The following is a 23,714-nucleotide window of genomic DNA, read 5'->3' on the forward strand; positions in this document are numbered from 1 at the left end:
CAAGAATCCGGGGAACTATAACAGTAAACTATCAAGAACAATTAATATATATATTTTTACATGTACAAAGTGCTAAAGTGCAAGTGTATACAGAATCAATACAAAGTGCATGAGTTACAAGCATTCAGGGGTCAATAAATAATTAGTCACAACAATTCAATATATAGTGTCAACTGGTGGACAGAGAGTACGCAGAGGTGGAAGAAAAGCGTCCTGCTTGAGCTGGAAATCAGTCCATTAGTCCATAGGTCCACAGATAGGATAGGACGGGCCCTAAGGCACTGCTAGCCGACGGGCTTCTGCGCAATTTTCCGTTCCCGTTTCGGTGTTTCTTCTTCTAGGGCTAGTTTTAATGGACTGTTATAAAAATTATCATATAAAAATTAAAAATGTATATATTCCAATAAATTGCTTACTATGCCTGATGTAATGTGTAGTCATTTTACTTACACTCCGTAGGCGTCTCTCTCCTCACACCACACTCAGTTGGAAGCACAATGAAGCCGACAGACACAGCAAATCAAAGACACACCCCATGTTTAGAGTAACTTGCCTTGGGTCACCTCATTAACACAATTTAGAGCTGCTAGTCGAGGCTATATGGGGGGGGGGTCGAGGCTATATTGCGCAGAAGCCGTCGGCTAGCAGTGCCTTAGGGCCCATCCTATCCTATCTGTGGACCTATGGACTAATGGACTGATTTCCAGCTCAAGCAGGACGCTTTTCTTCCACCTCTGCGTACTCTGTCCACCAGTTGACACTATATATTGAATTGTTGTGACTAATTATTTACTGACAGACTACCCCTGAATGCTTGTAACTCATGCACTTTGTATTGATTCTGTATACACTTGCACTTTAGCACTTTGCACATGTAAAAATATATAAATTGTTCTTGATAGTTAACTGTTATAGTTTCCTGGATTCTTGTCCTTTGAACCACCTGGAGGTTGGCAACGCACTCCACACCCTTAAATTTTACAGCTATTGGTATGAAATTTTACGTATAAGTAATTAAGGAGAGGGAGAGGAGAAACATCCGATAAGCTAGTTGTTTTGCCACATACTTTGAATATACTTTTTCTGCTGTAGTTCAAATTTAGTATTTTCTATAAGTTTCTGTGCACTTTCTATTGCTATTTGTGTTTTTCTCTTCAATTAAAATAAAAAAAATTTTTTTTACAGCTTAAAACCACAGAATAACTGGAAGCCACGAGGACCGAACCAAGAACTTCCAGCCTGTCCAGCAAATTCGCGTCCCTCTTTGCTTTTCCATGGCAACCGGGGAAGGCGGACGTGGGAGAGAGACGCCGAACCCGACCTGAAGATAGCAGCTTCCGACGTTGCGCCTGCGCTCTGCTTCATTCACCTAACAGGAGGGAGCGAGGGCGGAATACATCTTCTCTACGGCTGCGCGGGGGAGGGGGGAGGGATTGAGAGAGAGAGAGAGAGAGACCGCGCGCGCGCAAGCAAAAACACGGTCACGTGATTCATCTACCCCGCTTTCTCTCGCCTGCGGCCTCACGGGCGGATATGCGCATGCGCGCGAGGGGGAAAAGAGGGCGGGCCAAGGAAAAAAAACCGAAACATGAAGCGGCTAGAGAAATTGCCGGCTGAGGAAACGTTGAAGGTGAGGGGAGAGGAAAGGGAGCGACGCTTCGCCCCGCCAGCCCTTTGTGTGTGCTGGCGAGGGGAAGGCAGTCGCCCCCACGGGCGGGGTGGGTGCGCGGGCCGAGCGGCCCATTTCGCAGGCCCCCTTGCCTCGAGCTCGGTGCGGAGAGAAGGCGTTTGCCTCGTTTTGTCCCCGTTCCTTTCCCGTAGTTGAATTGGTCGGCGGCCCAACGGTGAGAATTGCCTGGCTGGGTCCGGCCAAAATGCCCCCTGGCCAAGGTTTTGACTTTTAGTTTCTGGGATAGGTGGGATTACTTGGGATTACAGCTGATCTCCAGACCGCAGACATCCGCGCCCGCGGAGAAAAGGCCTGCCAGGAGGGTGGACCCCGTGGCATAATACCCTGCTGAGGTCCCTCCCCAAACCCCTCTTCCCCCAAGGCCCAGCCCCCCAAATCTTCAAGCATTTCCCCGCCTGCGGATTTTTAAAAAAAAATTATGTCATTTATAGTCCACCTTTCTCACTGAGGCTCAAGGAAGATTACACAGTGTGAGTCAGTAGCAAGGACTTTTCCATGTACAATGCCATAGGGTAAATAGATGCAAGCAGGGCTTTTTTTCTAGGAAAAGAGGTGGTGGAACTCAGTGGGCTGCCCTTGGAGAAAATGGTCACATGGCTGGTGGCCCCGCCCCCTGATCTCCAGGCAGAGGGGAGTTGAGATTGCCCCCCCCCCGCACCGCTCAGCAGCATGAAGGGCAATCTCAACTCCCCTCTGTCTGGAGATCAGGGGGCGGGGCCACCAGCCATGTGACCATTTTCAAGCGGTTCCGGAACTCCGTTCCACTGCGTTGCTGCTGAAAAAAAGCCCTGGATGCAAGTTTACAAAGACGTAACATTAGCAGGAATCCAATACAGAGTTGAGGAAATGCTGAAACAGAACAGAAGCAATTCTAGGGCTGACATTGGACAACATTAAGCACAGGCAGCTCATAGGAGCATATATATATATAAGACAGCAGGTAGTACGTAAGACAACACAATGATCCTCAACTCTTTAGCGGAGCATCTGAGACCTCAGTAGTAGAAATGCTGAATGAATCCTTTGCACTTGCCTTCCCTGTGAAAGATATGGCAGTTGACCATATCAGAATTGCGATTTTCAGGAATGGTGTCAAATAACAGTGACAAAGTGATGTTCTAGTGCAAATTGACAAATTAAACTACTGACTCACTGGCTGTGGATTGCATACACCCAGAGGTTCTTAAAAGTGTGGAATTGTGGATCTTTTAAGAATAATATGCAACTTGTACCTAAAATCAGTCCACTGTCAAAAGATTTGAAAATAGCAAATATAAAGCTAATTTTATGAAAAGGTATTCCAAGGAAATTACAGGCTGGTTAGTTTGCTATCTATTCCAGCTATATTGATGGAAACACTTACTAAAAATGGAACTCAGCTTATTTAGTTATTATACTCTGCTTTTCTCAGTGAGGCTCAAGGTAGAGTGCACATACAGAGAAACAAGTCCTCCTGAGGAAGAGTCACTATGAGTTCTGCAAAGGGAATTTCTCTGAGTGTCAGTTTTATGACTGCTGAGATGCTTGAGAGGATATTCTTATATTTGAAACAGATGTCCACAATGTCATTTGATGTACTATGAAAAGAATGCTGCTAGTGATTTCTCTGACCTAGAGTTAGATTGCACACGGGTGAAATCAACAGCAGTCCGTACATGGGCTTTCTCTGTGGTGGCCCCTATCCTGTGGAGTGACCTGCCTGAGAAGGTAAGGAGAGCCCCCACTCTCCTGGCTTTCCACAAACGATGCAAAACCAAACCATTCAGAAAGGCTTTTTACTCAAATGGCAGGGCTGTATTGTTGGGATGGGGTCTCACTTCATCACTATATTGCCTTACATATTATCTGTTGTTTTAAATATGTACTCCTATGTACCACCTATGCTCCACGTTGTCTAATGTCAGTCTTAGAACTGATTATGTTCTGTTTCAGTATTTTTTCTACTCTGTATTAGATTCTTGCTAATTCTATGTCTTTTAAACTTGTATCTATTTACCCTGTGGCATTGTTTATGAAAATGTCCTTGATACTGTATTGAAATGTACTTGATACTGATTGTACTAATCTCATACTGATTGTACTACTCTCATACTGTGTAATCCGCCTTGAGTGTCAGTGAGAAAGGTGGACTATAAATGACAAATAAATAAATAAATAAATTAACAGACCTGTGAGTCCTGACCCAAAAGTGGGTAGTGAAGCATTTGGAAGTGGGTCACAGTCTCTTATAGGCTAATGATGGCTATTCTCTACCCCTCCTTGCCCATGTGCTCAGCTGAATTCATGCTGAACCTCTGAAGCTGAGGAGGAAGTGAGGCACTCCAAGCCAAACAGCAAGCCAAGAAGCAGTCCCTCCAATCAAGGCTGCAGCTGTGCTTGCCCGGGAAAGCAGCACTATCCCTTCCCGTGTAACACAGCAGCTGCCAGCTCCATTGTCCTTCTCTGTCTTTCCCTCCTTTTAAACAGCAGCTCCTGCAAGGATGTACTAAAAAAACCCCAAATACCGATTGGGAACAATGGGAGATGCCTGAAGGCCTATTGAATATAATGGGAGCCAGGAATGCCAATTTACTTGCATGGGCTCCATTGAAATACATAATTACACCACACAAAAGTTTTTAAAAAATTAATGAAGAGATTTTGAGAAACCAGCTCTGGGTCTGGAATGACAGCTCTCAGAATGGAATGCGGACACCTGGGAGTGGCATAAGTGTTCTGGGCCTGGATTGACAGCCCCTGGAAGTGAGGTCAGTGCTCCAGGAAAGGAAGGACAGCCCTCGGAGTGCAATTATGGTTCTCTGCAACTGGAATCACAAGCCTTGGAAGTGGAATGAAATACTCAACATTGAAATTAATATTTCTGAGGTTGTGCAAAGTTCCCTGAAGCACCTCTGCCTCATTAGGTTACCCTGCTTGTCAGCTGTTCTGTTTCCTTCTAGGGTCATGAAGTCGGTATCAGCCGCCTTGTTATGCACTGTTTTTATAGATATAATTTTTAAAAACAAAGTAATAAAAGGACTACAGAAAGAAAAAAAGGAATTGCATTACATAAATTATAGATCAGAAATAATTATATAGAGAGTATATAAGACAAAAATGTTTTTCCCCAACATCCCCTTCATTATACTTTTTAAGACACTGGCTATAAAATACATTGGTACTTACTTGTTTTGGGTACATTTATATTCAACATTTTAGGTTTCTGCACTGTTGACAAGTACAAATCTTTGTTGTCTCCCTCTCAATTTTCTTCCATAAAGCCTAGCAGTGTCCAACTCTCTTTCGTCCTATCTTCCATGTTCCTGTTACGCAAGGACTGTCATTCTAGTCCCAGAGTGCTGATGCCAGTTCTGGAATTGTCATTCGTAATCGCAGTACACTTACTCTGCTCTCAGGGACTGTCATTCCACTCTGGGAGCTGTCATTTCATTCCCAGAGCAGTGTATATGGTCCCAGGGACCGTCATTCTACTCTGGGGGCTGTCATTCCAGGCCCAGAGCAGGTTCCTCAAGATCCATTCTGCATTTTCCTCACAGCTTTTGTGTGTTGTAATTAAGGATCCCGTGCAAGTCAGTTGGCGTTCCTAGCTCTCATTATATCCAATCACATCCAATGGATGCAGGCATCTTCCATTATTCCCAATGAACACTCTTGTCATTTGTTTTAGTACATCCCATTTCTGCTGCAGCAAAACAGAAATGTGCCACTGAAGTTAAATGGAATGTGGAGTGAGGGGAATTCTTTAATTTTAAAACAATATTGAAAGAAAGAAGTGCTTCAGGTTTGGAATCTTGACTCTTTCTGCTAAATAGCAACTCAAGTAAACCTCAGCCTCCTTTCCATGTTTTGTTTTGTTTTCTCGATCTCAACTTTAGAAGGGTCTCTTCCACACAGGGCTTTTTCATGTTCTAGCCCCATACTGCATCAATTTCTCTCCAGCGTTCGGCACACACAGTCAGAATACCCCAATTCAGTCTCCAAACTGCTTCCCAAACTTTTTTGCATTCCACACACAGACAGGCTGCATCTGTTGTAGAATTGATCTTTTCTGGCTTTTCTGCAACTTTTCTCCCTAAATTTTTTCCAGCAAAGTCATACTAGGGTTCTTTTTGAAGTGCAGGACGCTTTCTTTGGTGTGAAGCCTGCCTTGCCCTTCCCGTCATTCCCCATTCATTCACGAAGCAGAGTGAAATATCTTCACCCTGCACTATAGGTGTGTCAGCACCCCACAAGATCCTTCAATTTTTAAATTATTTTCTCCTTAATACTTAGTTTATTACGTATACTCCGATTAATACGTAATCTACCGTGAGTCTCATGAGAAAGGCAGACTATAAATAATATAAATAAATAAATAGTTTGGGAATGATGGAAGTATTCATTTGAAACTGTCCAGTATTGAAAAGCTGATGTGCATAGATCCAGGTGGGAGTTTGTATGAAACATTTGTAACTGTACAGCTTCCTAATGTGAGCACTACTACTTAAAAAAAAAAGAATGACCCCTGTTGTTACAGTCAATGGAACTGACAGCCTCCTAAAGCTTTATCTCTTCTTATCTCTTCCAGTTCCTCCACCAAGTAGTTGATGGTGTTTGTGGCCGGGCGTATCCTCGTTACCAAGACTATAACACTGTTTGGAATTTGACAGAATGGATGGAAGTTTTAGAACAGGTGGCCACATATTTCAAATCCACAGTTGGCAAAAATCTCTCAGATGAAGAGGTACGAGATGTAAAGAAAGTATGTGATTTTTATGGGGCTCAGCTGAAACCAATTTTTCAACAGCAACTTCTGATAGCAGAAAAGCTATAAGGTACTTGATTCATCTCCAGCAGGCATCCTGTATATGTTGACAGCGCTGGGTTCTGTGTGTAACTTTAAGTTACTGGATATTGTAAACCAGTATTAGTATATTGTCAAAATTACTTTTATCATCTATAGTTTAAAATGTATTGCTTATTTAAATTACCACCGTTGATAGCATTATTGAATTGGAAGTCTTTTTTCCTCAGGAAAATATTAACATGCAGGCAAATCTGTTTGAACGTCCTGTTTTTCCTGAGCATTAGTTCTGTTGGCTCATCTCGGATCTTAAAAGGAAGTTGGATTTCCTTCTAACTACTGCCAGCCATCCGTATAGGCTGGGTTGGGTGGGGTTACACATTTTCCCCCCTTTTACTGAAGGCTTAATTGAGTTTGTAAGATGTCTCTTAAACATGCTGTTATGTTAGAAAATCCAGTTTGAGCACAATCCATTGTGAAGTTCTCCCTGTGCAAGCTGGTTAAAAATGAATGGGAGCAGATAAAAGGGGCTTTTACAGAAGGACTTTACCATGGATTCTGCCTTTTGTCTTTTCCTGTTAAACACTGCCTAACTTTAAAATGCCACATGATTGAGAGATAGGGAAAGTCATGGTCCATTTTTCCTTTCACAGTAAGTAAATGCGAAAAATTGCCCGTGAAATTTAGGAAGTCCTATGGATTTTGGTGAGAGACCTAAATATATTCTGAATTCTCACCTATTGAAATCAGCAGGACTGAAATGTATTTGACTTTGGTTAGTTCATGTCTGTGGTGTCTAACCATAAGCCAGCAGCTTGAAACTGAGTACATACACATTCTCCTATAGCGTTAGAGATGCTCAGAATCCTTAAATATAAAAGGCAAACTGTGTTGCCGACAACGCACATTTTATCCTGGTGCGCCTGTGCAGACACACCAGGATAAAAAGTGCATCGTAGCCAATACGGCCACCAGAGGGTGCAATGATGGGGCAGCCAGGCAAGCCGGCTTGGACACTGCTGGGCTCTGTGGAAGAAAACTGAGAAGGAAACATCCAAGACACATACTTGTCAACTGCACAGAGTGATGTGGCTGATACCAACTTCATAACCCTAGAAGGAAACTTAACTAACAAGCAGGGTAATTTATTATTATTCATGTTGTTATTCATAATCTGCCTTTCTCACTGAAATCCAAGGTGGATTACATATAATCAATAACTAGGCCATTCATAGAAGAAAAATAAAATACAATCAACAATTAGAACATTAAATGAAAACAGATACAAATAGGGTATGGTAGGCTCAAATTTGAAAACTCTCATAAAGGCCAACACAGATGAGAAGGGTTTCTGAATTAAAGCTTGAATAATTAACATGACGTCTTTAGCAATATCCAGCTACACAGGAGGAATGTATCTACATCAGCAGAGAATACCTCATAGCGTAGTCCACACTCCCTGTCCCTTTCCAGGTTATCTCTTTGGAGAGTGGGAGCTTTTCTGACCTCAGGCAGCACATCCCACAAGGTGGGAGCTGCTGCAGAGAAAGCGCCTGTATGGGCAGCTGTTGATTTTACCCAGCTGCAGGGTGATATCTGCAGAAGGCCCTGCTCAGATGAGCAAAGCTGCTGTGACAGAACATAAGGGAAGAGGCAGTCGAGCAGATATGAGAGGAGCCTGGGTCATGGAGGGCTTTAAATGTAACAGTCGTGACCTTGAATTGAGCCCAGTAACTGGTGAGTGACCAGTGGCGTGACTGCAGAGTGGGAGTGAGATGTTCTGTCCAGCTTCTGAAAGAAAACAAGCTGCCGCTTTTTGTACCTGTTGGAGTCTCTGAGTTGACTTTGAGGGGAGACGTATGTAGAGTGAACTGCAGTAGTCTAGTCTCGATGTTACTGCGGCACGAATCCCAGTGGCCGGATCAGCTTTGTCGAGGCAGGGGCCCACCTTCCAGGCAACTCTAAGTTGGGAGAAGACCTTTTTTGCTGCTGCATTTCCTTGCTTCTCTAGCAGCAGTGCTGGATCCAGACCCCTAGGCTTTTCACTGAGTCAACCAATCGAAGAAGGGAACGGTCCAAGAAAGAAGAACACAAGGAAGGCCGAAGCCCAAGGGGCCGCTGTGAAACCGTTTACTGTTTTTGTTTCAGGCAACACACATCATTCAACGAAACTATAATCACTTTGTAGTCAAGGGGCGACCACGCAGGGGGATCGCTCCCGACGGGAGAATGGCAACGGGTATGCCCGGCTAAATTTCCCGTTTCGCTATATATATACACGCTTCTTCAAAGCCTCCAATCTGTTGTGCCTGTAAACATATATATATACATACAATCAATACTATATTCATACCATATGCACGGAAACCTCTCAATAACACATCAACACAAAATCCCATTCCATATATTTACCAATAGCTACCGCCTTAAGTAGGAGTCGTCCAATATCAATTTTTCCAGTTAATTCCGGGCTACAAGCCTCCACAGTCATACGCTCTCCTGATCAGTAAAAATGCAAAAGCGGGTTGGGTTTAAATAATCCCTCCCCTTAGTTGAAGACTGTTGTCTGGTGCAACCTACTTAAAGTGACCCATGCTGAAATAAGCTACAGTTATATAATTGCAAAATTGCAACATCCATAATAATGTTGAACATATAATATCAGGCTCAATACACACATCTATTTGCCATGATGTCAAAAATGGCACAAAGGACCTAGTACCACATATATTCACAGAAACGGTGCAAAATCCGCCTCCTGATTGAGACCACCTGGAGTCAACGTTTGAAGTTTGAAAATCAGCTCTGTTTCCAACCTCAGCAAAGATCTTCTGGTAATTGCCCCTCCCTTCAAAACTCTAAGTACTGAGAATTGTAATTCCCGTTCATGAGTATGGTGACAAATGAAATGTTGAGTAAGAGGTGCTTCTAGGACCTTGTTTCTGATTTTAGACAAATGCTCCTGGATGCGGAGTTTAACCGGTCTGGTCGTACTCCCTATATACAATAATCCACACGGACATTTGATCACATAAATCACATTTGAGGTGCTACAAGTAGAAAACTCCCTCGAGTACAGATTTCTCTTAATTACCGGATTGAATATAGCATCTGTATTGACTGATAAGGGACAGACATTACAGTGGCCACAAGGAAAATGTCCCACTGGTAAGTTGCTAGCTGGTTGTTCTTTCCCAAAATCAGAGTGTACTATCATATCCTTGATGTTCTTGGATCTTCTAAAACCCACCAGGGGAGGATGAGAGCAACCTTTAATGCTACTCACTATGTGCCAGTTCCGTCTAATAATGTTGGCAATTGGTACAGCTAAAGGGGAGAAGTCAATCGACCATGCCATCCGGTTATTTTGTTCCCTGTTTGCTGGACGTAATAGAGAACTTCTAGGGATGGCATTGGCCCGTCCTATCGCCCGGCTTACTACTCTCTGGGGGTAACCTCTTTGAATGAACGCTTCCTGCATCCTGTGTAATTCCCTTCCATAATCCTCCACTTTGGTGGAGTTCCGTTTAATTCTTAAAAATTGTCCGAAGGGGATGTTACGCTTTAGATCCAATTTATGGTAAGATGAATAATGTAAATAAGCCCATCTATCAGTGGGCTTTCTGAAAGGTTTCACTCCTAATTTTCCCTCTTCAATTTTATAGACAGTGACATCCAAAAAATTAATATTCAGGGGGTCAGATTGCCAGGTAAATTTAATGTTGTTATCCACTGAATTCATCCATTGCCCCAATTCCTCTAAGTGTTCATTAGTTCTCAGGATCATGGCCACATCATCAATGTATCTCTTATAATAAAGAATCTCTCCGAAAAAAGGATTCATCTCTGGATTCAGAATATATTTTTGTTCCAACTCCGCCATATATAGGATGGCTATGCTGGGTGCAGCAGGGCACCCCATAGCCACCCCTTTCCGTTGGTAAAAAAACTGATCTCTAAACCGAAAATAATTCCTTTCCAAAACAATGTCCACTAATTGCAACAGCAGAGTGGTTGGAGGGTCGAGAAAGGAGGGCATTTTCAACTACAGATCTCGCACCCTCATGGGGAATCGAAGTATACAAGGATTCCACATCCATAGTAACCAACAATGATTGAGGAGGGACACTTAATGATTCTATTGAATTGATAAAAGCGGTAGTGTCCTTGATGTATGTATCTGTGCTCTGCACAATGGGTTGTAACACGTAATCAATAAAAAAAGACAGGGTCTCTAAAACGGAATTTGAACCAGATATAATTGGGCGTCCTGGTGGTGGAAATTTATTCTTGTGAAGTTTTGGAAGAACATAGAAGACGGGGGTCCGTGGAGAATCATTTATTAGATCTTTGGCTGCAGTTTCATCCAAATCTCCAATTAGTGCAGCCTCATCTAAGACGATTTTGATAATCCTCTGGATCTCAGGTAAGGGGTCATGACACAACGGTGAGTAATTGGCACGATTTTCTAACTGTAATTGAATTTCATTTAAGTAATCCACCGTGTTCAATAACACTACCCCCCCCACCTTTGTCCGCCGGCTTCAAAACAATAGTTTTGTCACTGTCTAGATCTCTGAGTGCTTTTCGTTCCGCTGACGACAGATTTTGCCAAACGCGCCGAGGCTGTAGTTCTAAACATTCTACTTCCATAAAAAGTCCCAGTTCATTGATACCAAACTAGGACTAGAGATATAGAAAGATTGGTTAAGGAATGTGAGAGTAAGCTTAGAGAAATTAAAAATAAAAAACTGACAAGGGATCGGAGGGACTATAATAGTGGGAAAATTTATTTATGGGAGGACAGACAGGAATCTCAACGGAATAAAAAACGTGTTACCTGGGGTGGGGTCAGAGAGGTTGGCTCTGACTTCGAAACAACAGACCCCTCTGACACTGACTTGTCAGGGGATGAACAACGCAATGTGAGGACTTTAAGGAACAGAGATATAGCTTATGGCAATCAACGAACTGGGACTTTTTTAGGGAAGGGCAGTCGTCCCAGACGTGGGAGGTTCCGAACCTAGTCTTTAATTTATCTGACAGACCTCTGACGGCTATAGAAATTCAAGTTTTGAATAAGGGTTTGGGTTTTGTACCCACTGCAACTTACGACAGCTTTAAGACCAGAGTGGACGTATATAAACTAATTAGACAAATTAAATTAAAAAAACTGTTTGGAGATCAACCTACACCGGATAAAATGGGGGGGATCAAACATCGATCCATTTTTGTCCCTAGGATTAATGATGGTCTAATAGATACATTTGAAAGGCTGGTAAATATGGAAGTAGAATGTTTAGAACTACAGCCTCGGCGCGTTTGGCAAAATCTGTCGTCAGCGGAACGAAAAGCACTCAGAGATCTAGACAGTGACAAAACTATTGTTTTGAAGCCGGCGGACAAAGGTGGGGGGGGTAGTGTTATTGAACACGGTGGATTACTTAAATGAAATTCAATTACAGTTAGAAAATCATGCCAATTACTCACCGTTGTGTCATGACCCCTTACCTGAGATCCAGAGGATTATCAAAATCGTCTTAGATGAGGCTGCGCTAATTGGAGATTTGGATGAAACTGCAGCCAAAGATCTAATAAATGATTCTCCACGGACCCCCGTCTTCTATGTTCTTCCAAAAATTCACAAGAATAAATTTCCACCACCAGGACGCCCAATTATATCTGGTTCAAATTCCGTTTTAGAGACCCTGTCTTTTTTTATTGATTACGTGTTACAACCCATTGTGCAGAGCACAGATACATACATCAAGGACACTACCGCTTTTATCAATTCAATAGAATCATTAAGTGTCCCTCCTCAATCATTGTTGGTTACTATGGATGTGGAATCCTTGTATACTTCGATTCCCCATGAGGGTGCGAGATCTGTAGTTGAAAATGCCCTCCTTTCTCGACCCTCAGATGTTCCTCCAACCACTCTGCTGTTGCAATTAGTGGACATTGTTTTGGAAAGGAATTATTTTCGGTTTAGAGATCAGTTTTTTTACCAACGGAAAGGGGTGGCTATGGGGTGCCCTGCTGCACCCAGCATAGCCATCCTATATATGGCGGAGTTGGAACAAAAATATATTCTGAATCCAGAGATGAATCCTTTTTTCGGAGAGATTCTTTATTATAAGAGATACATTGATGATGTGGCCATGATCCTGAGAACTAATGAACACTTAGAGGAATTGGGGCAATGGATGAATTCAGTGGATAACAACATTAAATTTACCTGGCAATCTGACCCCCTGAATATTAATTTTTTGGATGTCACTGTCTATAAAATTGAAGAGGGAAAATTAGGAGTGAAACCTTTCAGAAAGCCCACTGATAGATGGGCTTATTTACATTATTCATCTTACCATAAATTGGATCTAAAGTGTAACATCCCCTTCGGACAATTTTTAAGAATTAAACGGAACTCCACCAAAGTGGAGGATTATGGAAGGGAATTACACAGGATGCAGGAAGCGTTCATTCAAAGAGGTTACCCCCAGAGAGTAGTAAGCCGGGCGATAGGACGGGCCAATGCCATCCCTAGAAGTTCTCTATTACGTCCAGCAAACAGGGAACAAAATAACCGGATGGCATGGTCGATTGACTTCTCCCCTTTAGCTGTACCAATTGCCAACATTATTAGACGGAACTGGCACATAGTGAGTAGCATTAAAGGTTGCTCTCATCCTCCCCTGGTGGGTTTTAGAAGATCCAAGAACATCAAGGATATGATAGTACACTCTGATTTTGGGAAAGAACAACCAGCTAGCAACTTACCAGTGGGACATTTTCCTTGTGGCCACTGTAATGTCTGTCCCTTATCAGTCAATACAGATGCTATATTCAATCCGGTAATTAAGAGAAATCTGTACTCGAGGGAGTTTTCTACTTGTAGCACCTCAAATGTGATTTATGTGATCAAATGTCCGTGTGGATTATTGTATATAGGGAGTACGACCAGACCAGTTAAACTCCGCATCCAGGAGCATTTGTCTAAAATCAGAAACAAGGTCCTAGAAGCACCTCTTACTCAACATTTCATTTGTCACCATACTCATGAACGGGAATTACAATTCTCAGTACTTAGAGTTTTGAAGGGAGGGGCAATTACCAGAAGATCTTTGCTGAGGTTGGAAACAGAGCTGATTTTCAAACTTCAAACGTTGACTCCAGGTGGTCTCAATCAGGAGGCGGATTTTGCACCGTTTCTGTGAATATATGTGGTACTAGGTCCTTTGTGCCATTTTTGACATCATGGCAAATAGATGTGTGTATTGAGCCTGATATTATATGTTCAACATTATTATGGATGTTGCAATTTTGCAATTATATAACTGTAGCTTATTTCAGCATGGGTCACTTTAAGTAGGTTGCACCAGACAACAGTTTTCAACTAAGGGGAGGGATTATTTAAACCCAACCCGCTTTTGCATTTTTACTGATCAGGAGAGCATATGACTGTGGAGGCTTGTAGCCCGGAATTAACTGGAAAAATTGATATTGGACGACTCCTACTTAAGGCGGTAGCTATTGGTAAATATATGGAATGGGATTTTGTGTTGATGTGTTATTGAGAGGTTTCCGTGCATATGGTGTGAATATAGTATTGATTGTATGTATATATATATGTTTACAGGCACAACAGATTGGAGGCTTTGAAGAAGCGTGTATATATATAGCGAAACGGGAAATTTAGCCGGGCATACCCGTTGCCATTCTCCCGTCGGGAGCGATCCCCCTGCGTGGTCGCCCCTTGAGTACAAAGTGATTATAGTTTCGTTGAATGATGTGTGTTGCCTGAAACAAAAACAGTAAACGGTTTCACAACGGCCCCTTGGGCTTCGGCCTTCCTTGTGTTTTTCACTGAGTCAGCCGGGGTCAACAGGACCCCATCAAAGGTTGGAAGCACAATGTCTCTCAAGATTTCTGTTTGTCCAAATAGCATCACTTCTGTCTTGTCTGGGTTCGATTTCAGTTTGTTTGCTTTCAGTCGTTTGACAAGCAAGATTCAGGGAACATTGCACAACCTCCAGAAACGTTAATTTAAACGTAAGGCATTCCATTCCATTCTGTTTGTGATTCCTTTTGCACAGAACTGATTCTAATCGCAGGGGCCATCATTCCACTCATCCGTTTTGCATTTTCTTTACAACTTTGATGTACTCATGCAAGTAAATTGGCTTTCCTGGCTCCCATTATATCCAATGGGCTTTCAGTCGTCTCCCATTGTTCCCAATTGGTGTTTGGGTTTTGGTTCAGCCCTGCTGCTTAAAAGGAGGAAAAGAAAGAGAAGGACAATGTTGCTGGCAGCTGCTGTGTTACACGGGAAGGGATGCAGCTGGTTTCCTGGGCAAGCACAGCTGCAGCCTTACTCTGAGGGGCTGCTTGTCGGCTGGCTGTTTGGCTTGGAGTGCCTCACCTCCACCTCAGCCTCAGAGATTCAACAGGAGTTCAGCTGAGTACCAGGCAAGGAGGAGCAGGGAATGGTTGCCCATGACCCACTCTGAAATGCTTCATCGCCCACTTTTGGGTCAGGATCCACAGGCTGGGGAATGCTGAACTAGAGCAGTGAACTTGTTGGGTGCACGTTATGCCAGGTGATGGTCAATTCCTTGCTGTGACTAGCGCTTCCACAAAGCATTTTCCCTTTGCAGGCTGCCTTTGAAGCATACATCTGGGCACCTGAGGGTTTTGTAGCAGAGCTTGTGAGCATCTGTGTCTGCTGCTGCTGCTGCTGCTTCTTAGCTGCTTGCTGCACCATAATTATGGGGGGAGGGGGATTCAGAGTCATTCTGTTGTCCATGCAGGGGTGCGTGCGTGCGTGCATGATTCCTGGCTGCAGGATGGTGGCCTATGATTTTAGACAGTTTTAAAGTAATAAATTGCAGAAGTGGCATCTAGTTATATCTGTGCCCATTTTGATCTGTTTTCTTGCAAAGGCTCCAGCTTTTAATAAGGACGGTTACTTTTTCCTTGTTCCGGTAGGCTCTTCAGCAACTGAGCGAGCTGAGTGCTGATTCTCAAAGAGTAATAGTGACTTGCTTGAAAGGCAGAAAGCCTGATATCAGGCACGCACTGATTCAGAGAACAGATGCCATCTCTTCTGCACGGCTACAGGATTTTGACTGGCAGCTAAAGGTGAGTTGAGAGTGTTCATGTTCTTAGCCAAGTAAGAATATCTGGAAAGTGAGCAGAACTCGGGAGGCCAAGGAATGCTGACTATGCAAAGCCAGCTGGATGGACGGAGCCTGCACAGAATTTTCTGCGTGTCCCCATATTACATGGTTACACTACATGTTTTTTGTTTAAATTTATGATGGCAGTTTAATTTCCCTAATGCTAAGCATGGGTGGGAAGGATAGGCAGTGCAGTCTTGAGGCCTGCCATGCCGCCGGTGCCCATGTACCTGTGGCACTGCTTGTTCGCTCCCTATGGACTTTCATGGGAGAGCAGCGCCAGTAGCCGAGCTTGGGAAGGGGCTGCCAAGAGTGCCTGCTCCACCATTCCCCTGACAAGCCCACCAGCATTCTCCAGTAGCTGCGCCGGCCCCATGAGGGGCACGCAAGTGGCAAGCAAAGGTTCAGCCAATGGCAGGCTGCGATTCCTGCTGCCCATTCATGCCGCCATTCCCACACACACACCCCGCGCCAGAGGGCAGGCAGCTGGGGACCACATATCCCCATGGTCACAGCACCCCACATCAGGGTGCACAGCTGGGGGAAACTGTTCGGGGCGAAACTCAGGTGCTGCGGGGGCAGCCCCTGTCACCAGTCGGGGAGGTCACCCACTTTTGGGTCAGGATCCACAGGTTGGGAAATGCTGAATTACAGCAATGAACTTGTTGGCTGCATGTTTTGCCAGGTGATGGTAAATTCCCTCCAGCTTCTCTCAGCTGCCTCACATGGCCTGGATAGTTGGACCCTTGCCATGCGGGGGGCCATGACCCGGCCATGGCGCCTGCAGTCTAGCGACTTCCTCCTGTGCTGGCATTGCGCGACCTGCTGGACAGGACTAGCAGTGTCTGCCCAGTTGCACCTGCATGGGTGCGAAGGGGTGGCCCACTCCCCAGCCATCCCTGAGAGAACCACCCTCGGCCGTACTCTGCCAGGGAGTTGCTTGAGGAAACCTCTACTACTACTTTTTCTTCGGTATTCCTTGGGTTAATGGTCCCAGTTGACATGGGGGAATGATGGGCAGCCACCTGTCCAGACCCCCACTTTCACTGGTGAGGAGAAGAACCCCATGATGGTCACCCCCCCCCCCTTGGAGGATCCCCTGGGGACAGGCGTTGTCCCCCTGGTGTGTGAGTACATGCAGCACGGGGGCTGGCTGCTCCCCCAGATCAACTCTGCGTGCTGACCATCTGCCTGGCATCTCAGGCCCCAGTGGCGCAGATGGAGGTTGACATCCCTCCCCCTGCACACAGGCAAAATCTCACTCCATTCGCTATTCCACTGTGTGAGGGGGAGCTGGACAGGACGGAGGCAGTGTGCTGCGGTGGCCCCCAAGGGATCAATTGACCCCTGCTCCCTTCAGGGGTTGCACCACCCTGTGAGGCAGAGGTGCCTGGTGGATTCCCGAGGCCGCTGCTTCCCTGGCAGCCCAAGGCTGGGGACCATCCCTGGGGATGTGCTCTGGGGCTTCCCCTGGAGGGAGTGGAGTGTGTGGGGGAGCCACTGTCAGCCATGGGCGAACAAACAAGCAGGGAAGGAGTAGTTGTTCTACACAGACTTTATTGAACTGCCAAGAGCGATGAGGATGTCTGGCTGCGTGTTGCTAACCCCCTCGACAGGAGCTTAGCCTGTTTGTGTTGCGGTTGGAGCCAGGAGAACCTGTCTTCTCAGGAGCGGGGTGGAGTCCCAGGCTGCCCGGGGAATGGCTCTGTGGGATGGGTTTGGATGGCATCTAGGAAGGATCCCTGTGGGCTGGAATAGTCATACTCCTTGGCTTCCCTGATGGGTTGCGACTTGCCTGAAAGGGAAACAGGTACATGTGTAGCGAGGGGCTGGGCCTTGCGCAAGCCGTGGCAAGGTCTGCCACCTTCTGGGAGGGTGTCCATGACCAGGGGCAGCAGCAGCAGCACCATTGTCATAGCTGCTGCCAGCAACTGGATGATGGAAGCCTCTCTGGCGGGAAGGTGCTCATCGGCTGCGTCAGTCTCTTCTGCTCCCAGGGCTGCTTTGAGGGTCGTGCGTCCGCCATCATGGAGGAGTTGCCAGAGAGAGTATCCAGTCATTCCAGGCTGTGACTGCACCATCTCTTCTGGTCATAGGGGGTCTGAATGGAGTCTCACCATGGGCTGCTTGGAGGGGGGGCCTGGGCAAGGGGGTCTGAGTGCGCTTGGAGCCCCCCTGGAACAGCTGTGTTGAGAACAGCTCCATAGGAGACTGCCACCATTGCAGGCATGGGCTGTGCCAGCTCATGGGCAAGCACTGTGCCCACTCCATTGGGGTCGGGGAGAGAGGATGCCAGTGTGAATGAGCGAGCCGGGGCAACCACCTTCCCAGCTCCTTCTTATCTGTTGGTGTGACTTTGCCCCTTCCTGAGCCAGGACTCAGGAGATGGGTGACCTGCAAGGAACTCGGGTGGTAGTTGTTAGTCAAACATTCTGGCCATGGTTCTCCTCCCACATGTGAGTGTGAGGCACACCCTGGATTGTGCACTTCTGCTCTGCCCCTGCAAGCACTCTCTCCCGCGTTGTGCTCTAAGTCCCCACGGCCGGGGGGTATTCATGCCCCACTTTTGCCTGCGTCCAGACGCTGTAGCTGGGCTCTGGTGGAAGATCCAGGTAGAGCAGTACCAGGCCACTGTACTGGTGTAGGGGTGGTTATGCTGGCATAACCGCTAGTTGGTTCCCAGGGCACCCCCCCCACACACACACACCGAGGATTGTGCTTTAAATATGAAACTTGAAAGTACCTCACTGTAACTTTACCCCCCAAATTACCTTTAGGTTAGATTTCCTTACCACTTAATTACTTAGTCAAGTAGAAATAGCTCAGGGCCTGATGGGTATAGATTCAATCCACAAAGAAGCTCAGCTGCTCAGAATTGCATGTTTGCTGCTGGACTCCACATGTGGTTGAAGGAGTAACTAACAAGAAAAGGAGCTTTTGATTGGCAGGTTTTCAAATTTCCATTCAAGCGAGGTTCGTTCCCTGCGAGGGATTGCTTCATAATCAATCTGAGTTGGTTTCCTTTTGCTCTGCAGCTCGCCCTGTCCAGTGATAAGCTCTCCGTGCTGCAAATGCCGCTTCTGAATCTTGACCTGGATGTGTCCGAGGATGGAGACCCAAAGCAGCTCTCTGTGGAAATGAATAAGGAGGAGCTGCAAAACCTACTCAGTGCGTTGGAAGCTGCTAATAAAGTACGTGTTCTGTTTTGCATTTAATCTGAAACTGCCCCAAAAGTTTCTCTGTTGCCTTGCAGTGCCTTGAATGCAACGGTCGAGCATCACCTGTGCTGTTGTCTCATGGACCCATCATATGTCATTGCATGCTAGGAATCTGATTTGGAGCTGAGGGGGGGATTCAGTGTAGACCATACAGATTGAGAGTGAATTAATATTAGCCGGACTTCGGGGATGAAGCAACAGGGGAAGCTCTATGCCACTTTGTTCACATGTGAAAGGAAGACTTGTTAATGTTAAGAATGTCCAGCAGTTTCATTTCATAGTAGTTATTTAATTAGGGGTGAATAACTATGTTGGTAAAAATGACTTTTCTGATGCGTTTGTTTTCCCCTCTTGGACATGACTCTTTGGCAGGCAGTTCCTTTGCCGATTATTGTAAGGTTCTGCCAGGTAGATTTCAGTGAGTTCACTACATGAGTCCAGAACTGCATGAGTTAAAGCTTTATTGATAATCTACTAGTTCTGCAATCCATTACAGGTTCACTGCCAGGAATGAAGTTCTGCGCCAAGCCCCAAGCCTATATTGAATTCTAAGTACATCTCAGTTCCCACCCCCCCCTTAGCTGCCAGCCTAGCCTAGGTTCCCACTTCCTGTCCCCCAATAGCTGTGGTGTATGTGTAAGGCGAAAAGCAAAGCAGAGCGACTATGAATGAAAGGGGAGAGGATGTTTCAGAAAGTTCAGAAGTTCCAAGGTTATGTATCCACGACAACGGTTCTTCTTCTCAGGCTGAAAGCAGATAAGTTGGAGACAGACAGATAAGTTCAGGAGGGGGCGCCCCCTCCTCTGCACGCTTTCACAGGACAGAGACCGAGGAGACCAGCCACAGCTGCCTCTAGCAAAAGAGCACAGTGTCCCTTACGGTCCCGTCTCTTACTAAGCCCGTCAGGGGTTTCTCGAGCCCCTGAAGTATGGCAGGGGGTGCCAAGACCCTGACAATTACGCAAGGGGAATTTTACATTGTTTCTTGCAGGACTGTATGAAAACTATTGGAGTCTTATATGATGCATAGAAGGAGGAAGTATAAATGCAAACTCACCTGAGAACATTTTAACTGAGCTTCAGAACTTGCGACGCTTGTTCTGATTGATCATGGAGTCTTACTGGTGTCCATTTTTTCCCTTGAAGGTTGTCCTGCAGTTGAAATAATCTGAACTATTTGGGATGTCGGTCAGTGAGGAGGAAATCGGCCTGTGTTCCACGCAGCGCAAGCCTTTATGCTTCTGAAGTCCCTGCTGAAGAGTGAGGGGAGACTCTCGCCAAGAGCCTCAACCCTGATCTACACTAAACCAAAATAAACAAAAACACACGAGAGCTCATTCATGGTTAGTGAAAAGAGAAACAGCTTTGAGACACGGCTGCAGCCTTTCCGAGAAGTCTTGAGGACCATGTTTAAGAGCTCGTTGGAGACCCTGAAGATATATTGACCTTTTGTTGTCTTGTGCTACTAGCAAAGCAGCAATAATTTACCCCCTAAGTGTGAATATTCCTTGCCTGCTTTGTTCAACATTCATGTAAGTAGATTCCAGATCAGGACTGCAAAATGGTTTTCATAGAAGCCAATCAACTGCCTAGGAAGTGTGTTTCTTTGTCCGTAATGAGCTCTTGTGCTAAACGCCGTGAAGTATTGTCTTCCGTTAATTGTGTCAGAATGGAAATGGCAAACTGGAGGGGCTGCCAGAGCCAAACAGACTTTTGACAGCAACGGAGTGGGCCTGCACACCGGGGGCTGAATACTAGAAGAATGAATAAATAGTTGTCCCTCTGGAAAAAAAGGTCTTGAAACCATCAGACGTGTAAATGAAAGTTCATATATTTATTTCATATTAAAAAAGTATTATGCCATCACTAATAGGCAAGGGCAAGCATTCCACCTCTTTGGGCTTGTGATTGGCCCCTCTGCATTTGCCTTTGTCTGTGTGTGAGATGGGTTGGTTTTTATTAATGGGAGAGTAGACTGTGAAGGAGAAATGAAATCCTCCTTAGAGAGCTGAAACCTACATAACTTTGCTCTCCTTGTGGTAGTACAGTCTAGCTGATAACTGTCAAGATAATTGCTTGCAGAGAGTTCGTCCACAAAGTTAATACACAGTAGCTAATAGCATATTTTAGTTTGTATTAAAATTTGTGTGCATACGTAACTTTAAAGAAAGCATTCAAGGTAAATGTAAGAACCACTTGTCTGTCCTTTTCTAGCACGTTGTTGTATTGAGCTTGAATTTTTCAGTCTTGTCCTTTTGCTGTCCCAGTGGGGGAAGGGAGGAAGTCGTGCTATAATTGTAACCACAAGGAATGATTACTGCTTCTCCACAGACTATCACTGAAAGAGACTGGAAAGAAGCAATAAGCTGTGAAAAGCTAACTAAATACATTGCATGTGTCAAATTATAAAACAATTTTTCTACGAAAATTCTTTGTACCAAAATTCATTAATAAAGTGCATAATTAACAATTTTAAAAGTGCTCCAGTGTCTAAAGTGTAAAATACTGTTATCCAGAACATGAATAATCTTCTATTACAGTCTCATTGCAGATGTCTCACACGTGTTCCTCTTGTGTAAGCACGAATAACTTAAAGAAGAGTTTTTCTGAAAGCTTAAAATGTTTACACAATAACAGAAATGATGTAGCAATGCCTTTTTCCATGCTCGTGTTCCTACCTGTCATATTCAAAACCTACATTGCAAACAAATTCTTGTGGGAACATTTAAAAATCACATATTTGAGGTCTCAATTCATATAAATCTGTTGTTCAAAGTAAAGTCTGTACAATGGAAATGCTGTTTTAAAAAAAGTTTATTTGGTTGATAGGAATAGATCAGCTAACATTTACATTTAATTACACTTTCAGAAGCTATGAAAAACAGTTCAATGGTAAATGGAGATAATGCTACTTTTCTCTTTTGTTATCAGTTTTTACCAGCCATTTACTGCAGCATTAACAGGAGTGTTTAGAAAATAAATATTGTGTGTACAGAACAAAAGACCAGTTGCTGTTCTGATACAGCAATAATTAACATCTCTCTGAGCATTAAATGCTACCAAAGTTGAAGCAAAGGTCCAGAACAGAGAAGAACTGACAAGGGGATGGTTCAGGTGATAGATTAGCAGGATGCTGTTCTCTGCCATCTTTTAGTTTTGTTCATTCTACATGTGGGTCTGTGCACTTTTAAGTTACTATTTGGACATTCTTGTTATAAAGCAAATGTGATTTGTTCATTTATTGGATATTTTTACCTTGCTTTTCTCCCCAGTGGGGCTCTCAGCATTGTTCTCTCCTTCTTCACTATTTTATCCTCACAACATCAACACTGAGAGATAAGTTAGGCTGAGAGTTTGATTGGGCCAAGGTTACTCAGCAAGCTTCCTTGGCAGAGCATGGATTCGAACCTAAGCCTCAGATCCTGATCTGAAACTCTGTCGCCTACACCGTCGGTTCCCAACCTTGATATAGCGAGTCAAAATGCAGGAGCCACAGACTGGGGAGTGTTAACCTACACCACACTGCTTACTGATACTGTGAATACAGTGCAAGGCTGGTACTTGTGATAGCTAAATAGAAAGTCCCTGAGCAAGCCAGTATTTATCAACCTGACTTACAGGAGTGGTAAGTGGATGATACAGGATTGTCCCAATGAATGACACAATAGTCTGTAGTCACCCAAGTTAACATGGTATTTAGGTTGGTTTTGTAAATAGCAATGCTAAGCTATCAATGCCCTGACCTGGATGGCCCACACTAGCCTGATTTTCTCAGCTCTAAGCAGGATCTGCCCTGGTTAATACTTGAATGGGAGACCACCAAGGAAGTCCAGGGTTGCTACAGAGGGAGGCAACAGCAAACCACCTCTGAAAGTCTCTCACCTCAAAAACCCTACGGGGTTGTCATAAATCAGCTACAGCTTGATTGCAATTTATACACACACAAACTATAAATAAGATCTATTTCAGAAAGCCCTATTTAGCCATGTTAAGATTATTTTGAAAGATGTGACATGGCTTGCTAATTGTGGCTTGGTCAGTAGAGAAGGAATGAGTAAAACCGTTCTAATGCAGAGGGAAAACCACGGCAAAGCGTGATCCATGAATGCAAATGACAAATACATATCCTTTTGGCGTGGTAAAGGATCGACATGTGAAGGGCAGGAAAGAGAGCCCAATAATTTCTGTCAGGCATAACTTTTTTCATCTGAGAATATTAAAATGTTCCTTTTGAACCCAAATTCATACTTTGTGCAAGATTATTTAAAGGCTTGATCTCTCTTCTGTAGTGTCCACAGTGCCACAATCTGTTGTGGAGTTTTGCCATGGCAGGTGGCTTTCACAGCACATACAAAATATTAAGTGAAAAGAGTGAGTCACTTGCCTGCATAAAGCCTGCAAAGTATGATGAGAAGTTCTCCCACAAAAGCCCCTTTCAGAGACGTTGATAGTGGATACCACTAGCACATGCCTATGTTGGGTGCCTTCCATGAACTAAGAATCTCTGCTAGAAGCAAAAAGGCAGCTCCTAAATCACATCCTAATCTACTCCATACTGAAGTCTACCCTGCGGGGCTCACTCACAGAGGAGATTGTTTGCCCCATTCCCAAAGTCAGGGCTTTTTTTCAGCGGGAACGCGGTGGAACGGAGTTCCGGCACCTCTTGAAAATGGCCACATGGCCGGTGTCCCCACCCCCTGATCTCCAGACAGAGAGGAATTTAGATTGCCCTCTGTTTCGCTGGCGCGGACGGCAATCTAAGTTCCCCTCTGTCTGGAGATAAGGAAGTGGGGCCACTGGCCATGTGACCATTTTCACCAAGGGTGATTTAAACTTTAAAAAACT

At 44.7% G+C, this 23,714-nt stretch overlaps 1 protein-coding gene across 1 annotated transcript; it reads left to right on the plus strand.

Annotated features, from left to right (window-relative positions):
• The first annotated feature begins 1,559 nt into the window (after window positions 1–1,559).
• COMMD8 (COMM domain containing 8) lies at window positions 1,560–21,341 on the plus strand. Its single transcript, XM_054990158.1, has 5 exons — window positions 1,560–1,630; window positions 6,258–6,413; window positions 15,462–15,614; window positions 18,688–18,843; window positions 20,016–21,341. The coding sequence occupies exons 1-5, from the start codon at window positions 1,589–1,591 to the stop codon at window positions 20,034–20,036; spliced, it is 528 nt and encodes a 175-aa protein (XP_054846133.1). The 5' UTR covers window positions 1,560–1,588; the 3' UTR covers window positions 20,037–21,341.
• The last annotated feature ends 2,373 nt before the right edge of the window (window positions 21,342–23,714 follow it).

Source organism: Eublepharis macularius, chromosome 10, assembly GCF_028583425.1.
Source record: "Eublepharis macularius isolate TG4126 chromosome 10, MPM_Emac_v1.0, whole genome shotgun sequence".
Taxonomy (NCBI): domain Eukaryota; kingdom Metazoa; phylum Chordata; class Lepidosauria; order Squamata; family Eublepharidae; genus Eublepharis; species Eublepharis macularius.